The following is a 12,288-nucleotide window of genomic DNA, read 5'->3' on the forward strand; positions in this document are numbered from 1 at the left end:
TAATCAATATAGTCAAAACTCTTACACACAGCCTCTGAAATAATAAAAAATCACCAAACACTCGGTTACTCTTTTCACTCGCTCCTTCTCACTCCCTTCTTCCTCATTCTTCCCCATACAGCATACACGCTCGCTCCCGCGGACCCGCTCGGCCCCGCGGGCTCACTCGGCCCCCACCTTTTTTCTCTCACAGAGACAGAGAGAGAGACCCTTTTCCTTTTTTCTCCAGCACTCATACACACACAGAATCCCCTCTGAGAGAAAGAGGGAGAGAAGAGAAAAGAGTTTGTAGAGAGGAAGTTCAGCAGGAGTTTCAGATTTAACGATTTATAGATTATTTACACACACCGGTAATTTATATCTATTCTATTTACACCCGGGCCCGCCTAGACATAAGAAAACACCATATGCCAGAACAGCCTATCTTTTTTATTTTATTTCACTTCTTATTTCTATACCGGTATTCCTAATTTTTAGACCAATTTAAAAGCATCTATAGCCCAGGCCGCGCTTTGCTGATCAATTACACGCGTCGGGACCGCCCTCGCCGGCCGCGGTCTAATTTCTAAATACTAATTAATTTATAACCGTTTCCCGCAGCTGGAAAGGAGCTCCACCTCTGGCGCTAGTATCAAACCCACGCCTTCAGCTTTACTTAAAGCTCACAGGCCAACGACGTTGAGTGGTCCCGGCCGGGTCCGCGACCCTGTCAATCAATCTAGCGCAGTAAGAAAGTGGTCTCCGTCGACCACTTTGGTTTGTTTGGGATGCTCGAACTTCCCCGGCAACCAACCGAGCAAATAGCCTAACCACGCGTCCGCGATCAGGAGTCGCCGCCACGGCGCTGAGCAGCTGCGCTCTTAGGGGACCGCGTCCCCAGTTCTAAAGACCTTTAATTGTTTTAAAAGCCTCACTGTGGGCACTCTGCCCCCCCAGTTTAATTACCTGAGGCCCAAAACCGCGTTTTTGCTACTCAATAAAAACCAAATTCCCTACACTACCGAGCGTCTGGCTGGCATCCAGTCAACCCACCTCTTCTTTAAACACTTTAAACCGTATTGTCTTAAACACATATAACCTCTTAGCTCAAAATTCACCCCCAAAATAAACAGCAATGAATTTAGTCAGACTAATATGCCTATTTTAAAACTAATTACTCAAGATCACTATGGACCAACGCCAGAAGCCTATACTGAGTGAATATTGTTTAATTAAATTTAGTTTTAACTTCCAATATAGCGCCTTTGGATAAACATCAACAGGTGGCACTACTCACCTTTCTTATTCCGCCTGGCGTCACTCAGATAAGCTGCTGGCCTTCGCCCCTTTGTCACCTCAACCCCCAACAGGGTTTCAGCACCGAATTATTAAGGTTCGTTCGATTTAGGTAAGAGAAAAAAGCAAGCTCAGTCCTTTTAGGTGTCAAAAATAGTGATCTTTATTACACACTTTGCGCAGTCAGTGTGGGAAAGACAATTTGCAATACAATCCTTCGTCGAATGGACCGTCCCGTCTCCTTATATTACCATTATGACATCACAGTTAGATCTTTACTGGAAATGATAACAATTGCCCTCCTCTTCAAAACATTGTCCTAATATAGACATCAACTGCTACTCTTAAAGAAAAACAAGTGTGTATTACATTGTGCATTTTGTGAAAGTGTATCTATCAGAAAAACTGTCCTCAGACGACCCTCCTATTATTACTAAGTGTGAGTGTAAACGTGCATGTGTTATACAAGTGCGTGCATGTGGTTACAGGCCGGCGTACGTGCAGAACTGAACGCAGACAGGCCGGTGTCCAAGTACTGATCATCTGTGTGCATTAATATTTGGTCAAAGTAACATAGATGTGATTCAAAGATTATTCTGTCAACTGATTCAACAATGGTAAATGATTAATCAATGATAACTGATTATAAGAATACAAAATAAAATATCTCCTGGTCACAAAGCGTAGTACGGAAGCGTAGAGCTGCCACCCAGGCAAAAGAAAAATAGAAAAGTGAAAAGTATATTGTTCTAATATACCTTTCACGTTTGAACAATATAATATCACGTTATTACAATATACAGAATTCACTAACCAATATCTCTGGGGTGATTGAATTGATAAACTCTTTTGCAAGAATATCAGATTACTCAATTAACTGGTCAAAATCTACAGTCCTACCGATTAATTGCTCCTTCCATAATTCCTCTTCTACACCACTGCAATCGGGAAATATAAAATATTTAGGTATTAATGTTTCTCCCAAGCTTGCAGATCTAACTAAATTAAACCATATCCCACTTTTAAAGAAGGTAGAAGATGATCTGGCTAGATGGAAATGTCTACCCATATCACTCATGGGAAGGGTTGCCGCTATAAAAATGATGGTCTTACCAAAAATAAATTATTTATTCTCAATGATCCCAACTAAACCGCCACAAGATTGGTTCAGATCTCTAGATTCATGTATGTCCAAATTCCTTTGGAAAAATAAACCCCCACGTATAAGCTTAAAAACACTACAAAAGACCAAGGATAAAGGAGGATTAGAACTACCTAACTTTCAGCACTACTTCTTAGCCAACAGGCTTCAGTTTATCTCAGGATGGCTAAAACATACCCTCTTAGATGAACCTTGGCTAGATGTAGAACAAGCACTTTGCAATAATCTAGAGATCTCAGACCTACCATTTATCAGCTCAAACATCCAACGACATGAATGCTTTAAAAGCATCAACATCAGCTCTTCTCTGACAGCATGGTGGGAGTTTCTAAAATTGACGGCGTCTTCATTAATCCCATGCAAACGTACACCTATCTGGAACAACCCTGACATATTACAAAACAATAATATGATAAACTTTTCAGATTGGAGTGGTAAAGGAATCAAATATTTAGAACATATACTAGAAGGAACAGAATTTATTTCATTTGACGGACTAGTTACACAATATGGGATCAACAAGAAAAGATTTTTAGAATATCAACAAATTAAATCCATAGTAAAAAAGAAATTTAAACCGGGTCAAGTTGAACTACAAACACCACCAAGTGTGGTTCAATTTCTTACTCTTAAAACCCCCAAATTACTATCCAAAATATACAGAATGCTTTCTAAAACAGATGAATCAATATCACTTCCTATTGCAAAATGGGAAGCGGATTTATCAGTTAACTTAGACCTAAACTTCTGGTCTCAGATTTGCTTAAAAACCTTTCATCTAATTAGAAATCCCAGTCTTCAATTAATTCAATACAAAATATTACATAGAGTGCACTATACAGGTCATCGGATGTTCAAGATGGGCTTTACGTCTACCAACAACTGCTCACACTGCCAAACCAATTCACCGGACAATTATATCCACGCTCTTTGGTTCTGTCCACCAGTTCAGAAGTTTTGGCGCGAGATATGTGAAGACTTATCGAAGTGTCTGAAATGTAACATTCCAACTTCCCCCTTAGTGTGTTTGTTGGGCAGCTTAGATAATGTCACTTCAGAAAAGAATATCGCCCATATGGTTTTCACTGCCCTATGCATAGCCAAGAAAACAGTCCTCATGAACTGGAAAAATAAAAATAATCTTAATTCTAACCAATATAGAAATTATCTATTAGATTACATTAGTCTTGATACAGCCTCTGCCACCACATCAGATCATCCAGGGACAGGCTTAGGGCGTCGGGGGGTTCCCCGGAGGCATCTTCCTTGGGGGGCTCAACCCGGGGTAGCGGTCATGTCCGGTTAGGGGCTCTGTTGGCTCTCAGGTGACTGTTTCCTCGTGGCTGCGTGCAGCGGGGCTAGGGGAGGGTCTGTGCTGACGGACGTGGGTTACTGACCTGGTAGCCTGGCTGCCCCTGGGTGGGTCCGGGATGGGCGTGAGGTTCTGGGGGCGCTCCGTCTCTGGGCTGGGGCCCTGGCCGGGCCTCGGGGGCTTGGGTCCTGGTTGGTGTGTTGCCGGGGTTGTGGGCGGGTGGGTGCATGGGGGCCCAGCCCTGGAGCAGGGTGCCGCCGGTGCGTCGAGCCACCTGGGGGGCTCTTCAACTGGTGGGGGAGATTGTCACATCTTGCAGGAGCTTTCCTCTCTTCAAGAACTCTCTCTGCAGGAGGGGGAGATACAGGAGAGGTGGAGGAAGATCTCAGCCTGGGTGTCTATTGTCTTATGTAGTCTGGAAGATGAGTGGATGGTGGGGTGGGTGCAGTTTTCTCTGTGGTGGGGTTGGGTGGACTGTCCCGGGCTCTGTGGGGCCGGGAGGCGCTGCTGCACTGGGCCCGGTCTGGATGGGCCTGGGCCCCCTTTCCCTGGCGGGTCGCGGAGTATGGGGGTGCCTACTGGGGTCAGCGGGGGAGCTGGCCCCAGGGAGGGGTCACTTGCCCCTCCCTTCCTTCCCTCCCCATCTCCAGCTGCCTCCCTCTTCCCGCTCCACCACAACCACCCACACATGCAGGGCCTTGGAGTAGGGGTATGTCACCAGGGTGCAGAGGAGGCTACCCCCCCCTCTGTCCCCTTCTGGCTGCCTCTGCCTCAATTTTATCCCACAACTTAGACATTCACATTACTCACACTCTCATTACACATACATATAGGATCTTGGGGGTGGGCACGATACACGGAGTCCAAAGTACCATCAGGGTGTACACCCCACCCCTGTCGTTGCCCACCTCTCAATTTTAAATACACGTAGACATTGAGGGCTAGCAGGAGGGACTATGCGCTTACCTGCTGCTCTCTGGCAGGTAGCTCCATGCCCTCCTGGGTTTTAAATGCACCTTAGAACACACATGCATCAACACTACAATGAGCGGGTGGAGGGAGGTTTGGAGTCTTCTCTCACCCCCGTTCTCTGCGGCCTGCTGGAGCGGGGGGGCTAGGAGGAGGAGTTGGCCGTCCGACTGCGGTCTGGAGTGTGGGGCCTCCCTGCTGCTGCGGAGTCGGGGCGGTCTGCCTCTCCCCACCGCAGGGAAAAGGGTAACACCACCTGGGTCTGGGTGCAGTTCCCCCCTCCAGGGGCAAGGGTACCTAGACCCGGTTCGTAGAGTACGCTTGGGGAGTGTGATCGTGTGTACAGCGTCTCTTTATGTCTGTCTCCACGTTGGTTGAGTGTGGAGTAAGTGCATATGAGAGCATGAGGGTGGGAATGGATGTTTGTGTCTGTGTGTGCCTGTATGTCTGTGTCTATATGTCAGGTTGGGTATCAGACGCCACCTCTCTGGGGACATCTCAGGCCCTCCAAGGTTTGGAGGCCTATCTCCCCCCACCACCACTTCCCCTGCCAGTGGCGGACTCCCTCAGACATCGGTGCGTTGGTGGTTCTTTGTGTCTGGGGATGGGCGTCCAGGTACACACCGGCTCACTCCTTGGCGGCCGCTTATCGGGGCCTGGAGCCTGGGGCTCGCTCGGGCCACTTCGGAGGTGGGGTGCCCCCGGCCTCTCGGCCTGGGGCTCGGTCACTCAGGCACAGCTGGCTGCCGGCGGAGCTCACGGGCGCGTCACTGCAACCCCCCCTGGCTTCTGCTCCGTGGCTGCTGAGTGAGCCCTCATCTGGGACAGTGGCGCGGCTGCCCCTCTGTTGGTCTTCCTTGGTCTCTTGTGTTCTGGGGGCCTCTGGATGTCTGGAGTTTTGATCTCCTCCATACCTGCTTCATGCCCTGGAGGACGGGGCTGTGGCCCCCCCACACCCTCTAGCAGATCATTACATGAAGGAACCTTTTAAAAAAAAAAAACAAGCGCGTCCATGCTCACAGGTGTACACACGGGTGATCACACCCACAAACTACACCCTTTTTGGCTCCTACCTCAAAGCACACTGTGTTCTGTTGATCTTATGTGCTGCACAATAATGTTTAATATTTAGTATTTACTGTCATATTCCCATATATCATTGTGATGTTGTTTATTCTATTACTCTTGTTCTCTTCTGCTTGTTTTCTTTTTTCTTTCTCAACAGGTGATCCAGGTGATCGATATATGCATTTTTTTTCTTTTTTTTTCTGCCCATTCTGTTGGTTTTTGTTTTTTGCCCTTCTCCCCCGTCCCTCTTCTCAGCTGTTTCTCTTTCCCTCTTTCTTTCTCCCCTTCTTTCCCCCAGTCAAGTCTGTCCCGTATTCAGCAAGTGAAAATAAAATAAACAATAAAAGGTGAATCAAATGGACCATTATGGCAAGGCTGGGATGGTCAATTTGGTAAAGTAAATCCGTTGGGCATCTTTCTTTGCCTTTAGACAACAATTCTGATGGCAAAAGAGCCAAACGGGACAGGCCAAAAAAAAAAAAAAAACAAAAAAAAAACAATATACAGAATTATCACGTTCGTACAATATAAATATTATATAGGCTACATCGCAGCTCCAGTCACGCTTCCATTACCGTCTTTCTCGTCTTTTCCCAGAGTAACAACCAAACAGGAGGATCTATTGGTTGAGACTGCTTAGCCTTGCACGCATTCTTATTTTAAACTTAATCTGGAATTCATTGCAAACTGTTTGTGCGGGATATGAATGACTAGATTTTGTTTTTCTACAAGAGTTAGTAAAAAACATCCGCAGCTTTGCAGTGTATACAGCACTATAATGACCAGACCTAATTCTTTTGAAAACCTTACATCTTTCCACAGGTCTCAACTTCATCAGACATCACCTAGACACAGAGCTGGATGATGCCAGCGCAAACAGCAGCCTAACCGACTAAGATGATGGATCCATGGGGTCAGGAAAGCCAGAAGCAGGGGAGCTGGAGAGGTACCTTTCATGTCCATTCACTGGAGGTGTGGATCTATTGCATGGCTTTCCTCACATCAAGAAGCTGTCGATCAAAGTCAATACAGCTCTTCCTGCATCTGGAGCTTGTGAAGGACTTCTCAGTCATGCAGGACTCCTGTTCACTGCTAAACAGTTACAGCTTCACAGAAAGAACCTTGAGAGCAAACTGCTGCTGAAGCTTAACCATCACCTCACTGAGTGAAGAAATGGCACATTTTTGCTAAATATGCAGAAATAAATGCACACCCATACAATTTATATGCGTTGAAGATGCCTCGTTCTGTTTTCTCTGAGGCTGCTGTGCCATTTGGAGCATATCTTGTCACTGGAAATTGTTTGCACTGTTTATATATTTATAGTATTTACTGTAGGTATTGGTGAAAAAAGCTTGGTTGAAAAATGTGAAAATGTGAAATCTCAAAATAAAAATTGTTGTGCCTCATTTTGTTGATCTTTTTACATATATTCCTTTTGAAAATACTAAAATTTGTATATTTATTTATTTTTGTTTGTCTGATAGCATTTATTTATAAAATAAATCGGACATTTCAAACAGTTACTCGCTACTTGAGTAGTCTTTTCACCAAGTACTTTTTTACTCTTACTCGAGTAACTTTTTTGAAGACTACTTTTCACTTTTACTTGAGTAATAATATTTTAAAGTAATGCTACTCTTACTTGAGTACAATTTTTGGATACTCGACCCACCTCTGGCACAGAGTGAGCTGCCTTGGCAGAGATTTGGGGCTCTTCTTTAAAAATTGGATGCTTCACTTAATGATTATGGACAATCTTGTTTTCTAAAGTCTCATTCAGTGTTGGAAAGACACTTTGTTGCACTGAGGTCTGCTTATTTTCAATATCTTATACTTGTTTTTACACCTTTTAATGTCAAAGTTGGCCTCTGTGCTTTTCAGTGTTGGAAAGACACTTTCTTGCACTGAGGTCTGCTTATTGTAAATATCTTGTACTTGTTTGAACACCTTTTAATGTTAAAGTTTTCCTTTGTTCTTTTCAGTGTTGGAAAGACACTTTCTTGCACTGAGGTCTGCTTATTGTAAATATCTTGTACTTGTTTTTACACCTTTTAATGTTAAAGTTTTCCTTTGTTCTTTTCAGTGTTGGAAAGACACTTTCTTGCACTGAGGTCTGCTTATTGTAAATATCTTGTACTTGTTTTTAACACCTTTTAATGTTAAAGTTTTCCTTTGTTCTTTCTCAATTTGAACTAGTTTATTCTACTCCACTGTGTAAGATTTAAGATCTCAGCTAAAAAGAATTTGTGTTGAAGTCGTGCAGTGCTAAGCAAAAGAGAGTGAAAAGGGTGAGATGAACCTCCAATGTTCAGCTCCTTGGAGGCTTAATTTGTCTGATAAAAACCTTCCACACACTGTAACTGCTCACTGTTTGCGTGATGGTGCATTTTTCAGTATTTTCCATTTATCCACCTTGTGCAATTTGTTTAATGAAACATTTTGTAGTTTTAAAAAAACATCAATGGACGAAGAATTAAATGTTACCTATATAACTTTTGATGGACATGTGGAAATTAACAAATACAGATATGTTTATTTTTTTATTATGTTCACATTATATATTCTAATAACTTGCAGTAACTCTATTATTATATACCTCATTTTGATCCACAAAAATCTCCACAAACCTATGTACACTTTTATTGCAGCATTGCTACTGAACGTTGTTATTTACAGCACAACTGTTTACCCAAAACTCCTGATTGACTTTTTATCTGAAAAACAAATCATATCATATTCAGCATGTGTCTTTCAGTTTTTCATAATTTATTCTCTAGGTTGTTCTGAGTTTTTTCTCTTGGCAGCGATGGCCTATGACAGATATGTGGCTATATGTAAACCTCTACAATATCCAACCATCATGAGAAAAAGCACTGTGAGTATTTTCCTGGTCATAGCTTGGCTTGTACCTGCTTCTAATATTGCCGTCCAAGCAATAGCAATGGCTAAAAGTAAACTGTGTTCCTTTCATTTAAAATCAATATTTTGTAACAATACAATTTACACTCTTCAGTGTGTAAAATCAAGGTTAGTTACTGTATTTGGAATTGTTATTTATTTAGATCTCGTAGTATTTCCTATACTTTTTATAGTTTTCACTTATACAATATTTATAGTCACTTATCGCAGCTGTAAAGAAATTAAGAAAAAAGCTGCAGAGACCTGTTTACCCCACATGTTAGTTTTAATTATTTTTCCTGTTTAGGTATCTATGATGTAATCATGGCTCGAATGGAAACAGATTTTCCAAAAACTGCACGCTTAATAATGACATTACAACTAGCTTTGTATCATCCTTTGTTTAATCCATTCATATATGGGCTTAAAATGAAGGAAATTTCTAAACATCTAAAAAGCTTGTTTTGTCCACCACTGTTATAAATTTAATTTGTAGAATTTAAACCTGTTAATAGCTGATAACATTTTTCTGGTGCATGTTTACTGTAAATATGCCATAGTCTGTTTTACGATCATACTACTTATATTTTTATAATTTTTTTTATATACTTACATAAACGCTAGAGTGGAAACTTTACTAAAAATTATATCCATGCTGGCAGGTACTATGTTAGATCTTCAAGAAAATTTTCTTCATTAGTTAATCGTATATATTGTTAATTGTTATATATAATTCAAAGTAAATGAGTAAAATGTTTGGCGTTTTCAGCTCTCCGTTCTCGTGAAAAAAAGGCTTTCCAGATTCATTTTAGACTTATAACCCTAAGTAGGCAAAATGAGGAAAAGCATTTTATATTTGACTACAAATTGTACAAGTTACAAATTTGGCATTTAACACTCACACCCAACACTTCAGACAGTTAGGATCAACAGTTAATTTAGATTATCTCATCTAAATGCTTGAAAAATAATATCTGCAGGCAAGAGACAGTACACAGGGCTCTAGCGGCACAAAAGTTAGGCGCACACAAATTTTATAATAATTTATATAATATAATGTGTTTTTCTGGATACACTGTGCTTTTTCAGCATTCAAAGATTGATGACACCGTGTCAGAGCACTGGCTATGAATTTCAGAAGGATCAGGCCTTAACTTAACAGAAAAGTTAGCAATAGTTCTTTTCCTATTACAGCTACATCCACTTCTGTCGTGCCTAGGCTGCTCACTAGGGCTGGGTATCATCACTGATTTCTATAATCCATTCGATTCCGGTTTTCAAAGTCCCGATTCGATTCAACTTAGCCTCAGACAGTCAGAAATATTATAATTCTGATCATTTATCAGTACTGACTTCATCAGAATTGTGAACATCACAGCAGATGCCTTTGTGTGAAAGTAACTGAGAATAAAACACAGAAAAACATGAAGGAGATTTTCCTGGTCTGGCTTTTTATAGCAGATAACCTTAAAAATATTCTACAATGTTCTGCATATAAAGTTTAAATTTCTTCAGTATTGAACAACAGAAAAAATAGGCTTTCTTGTCCGAGGTCATTTAAGTGAAAAAAAGAAAAGAAAAAGACAGCAGCCACAGCGCTGTAAACAACGGTAGACTGGTGGGTAATAAGCGAATGAATAATACAGAAAACAGAGATTGGAGACGGGAAACTGTTCTTGAAGTACAGAGAGAGAGAGAGAGAGCTAGCTGTGCATGGAGTGTGATTTTAATAGTCGTGGAAGCAAAACAGCAAAATTCATGACGACATTGATCAAATGTGAAGCGCAGTTTGCTGCTTCTTTTGCTGCTGGCTCGGTGAATTTTGGTTGGAGAGAGACAAAACCTGCAGCTCAGAATCAGCGCAAAAAGACGTAATCACAGCGCGGACCGGACGCATCAGAATCGCTAAGCTCCGACAGCGTGTCCGTCTACGGGCCGTCGGGTGAGAAAGCCGAGAAAGACAAAGTTGATTCTGATGCGTCGGGTCCGTTCTGTGTTTACGTCTTTGTGTGGAATCCGTGTACCTGCTCTCATTTGCTGTTTGGTTGTTGTTGAAATGGTTTTGTGAGCTTTAATCTGAGAATCTGGCGTTTCTGGCAAAACACAGTTATATTTAAAAGTCGATTCAGGATTTAATGAATTGATATCGCTTTATTCAAGCTACTCACCTCCCACTTCCACCTGCACTTTCAACTGGACCACGGCCAATCAGAGAGGTCCCGCCCCTTACTATCTCTGATTGGTTTAGTCCACGATAGGGGCATAATGTGTGTCTGTTGTTGACCACAGGGAAGGTTGCAGATTTTTTTTTTTTGCTACCCGAACAGTTGGTCGCACAGGTGCAACCAAATTTTTTTTTTTAGTCGCACCACTGAAAAATTTGGTCGCATTTTCGACCAAATTGGTCGTACTCAGGTGGTGGTGCTAAAAGATTACCGTCTTCAGGTTTTGCCTGTCATCACCATCTGCCTGGCTATTTAGGAATTAGGTAAACTTAGGAGAGAGTGCTCTACTATTTTTAATTTACACAAGTCATGTCAGAGCTGGCTATTAAGCAGTGGGTGTTCAGTGCGTATCACCCACAAGGTCAGGATGTGATAAAGAGATTCCACAAGACTTTGAAATCTATACATCGCAAATATAGTGTCGAGTCTAAAGCAGAGTGAGATAAGGGTCTGTCATTGTTGGGTTTTAGCCCAGCTGAGGTTGGTTTTGGACACACTGTGTGTGGGTTACTGAAGATGCTGCTGGAGTGTTGCTTGTAGAACATAATGTGTTAGACTGTATAAATTAATTTAGGGAAAGGCTGTACACTGCGTGTGAGCTGGCACATAGTTTCCTCTCTGATGCACAGTCTAAAATGAAGGAAACTTATTTTTTCAGGCAGGAGAATGTGTTCTAGTTCTCCTCCCCATGGTTGGTTTCAGTCGTTGTTTGTGTGATTCTTAACGAGGTAAAGAGCCAATTCAGTGACACCTATTACCTGAATAAAACAGCTAATAGGAAGAAAATTTAGAATGTGATTGGCATATCAATGTTGAAGAAATATGTTGATTATGGAAAGAGTCAAATCAATACACCTGTGACTCAGGCTCCATGTGACTGTGGTGTCACCCACTAACAGACCTGAGGCAGGTGGGTTGTGTGTGCAATCTGTTCCAGGTTTGTGTGTGTATGTATGTATGTGTATGTGTGTATGTATATATGTGTGTATATATATGTGTGTGTGTGTATGTATGTATAGATACATACACAAGTTGTGTTTTGAAAATTGGAGGGAACATTGATATAAACATAGCACAGAAAGTAAGGAAATGTGTGTTTCATTAGTTATGCTTGAAAGAAGCTTTAGAAAGCCTATTTATTTACCCTTAAATAATGCTACACTTGTAAGGAAACACATTTGTTGGTTAAACAACAGAGTTCAATATGTGGGTTATGTTCAGGGATTGAACCGAGGGGTCAATATAATTATTTTTCTTTGTTGGTACTATTTTACAGGCCTGGCGCTCCACCATCACAGCAACCCATTCTTCATTTTCATTACTGACACTGGATTCCCCAATCAAATCTCAGTCGGCCCTGTCTTCCTTGTGTACTC

The 12,288-nt window shown here is 41.9% G+C and overlaps 1 protein-coding gene across 1 annotated transcript; it reads left to right on the top strand.

The window, feature by feature from the left end:
- The first annotated feature begins 8,059 nt into the window (after positions 1-8,059).
- On the top strand, positions 8,060-9,170 carry LOC121813589 (olfactory receptor 6B1-like). Its single transcript, XM_042217432.1, is given in 2 exon segments — positions 8,060-8,977; positions 8,980-9,170. Coding segments are annotated over 2 exon segments (1,086 nt in total). The 5' UTR covers positions 8,060-8,082.
- The last annotated feature ends 3,118 nt before the right edge of the window (positions 9,171-12,288 follow it).

The sequence above is a fragment of the Haplochromis burtoni genome, unplaced genomic scaffold, assembly GCF_018398535.1.
Source record: "Haplochromis burtoni strain Fernald_Lab_line unplaced genomic scaffold, NCSU_Asbu1 Contig_1972, whole genome shotgun sequence".
In the NCBI taxonomy this organism is placed as follows: domain Eukaryota; kingdom Metazoa; phylum Chordata; class Actinopteri; order Cichliformes; family Cichlidae; genus Haplochromis; species Haplochromis burtoni.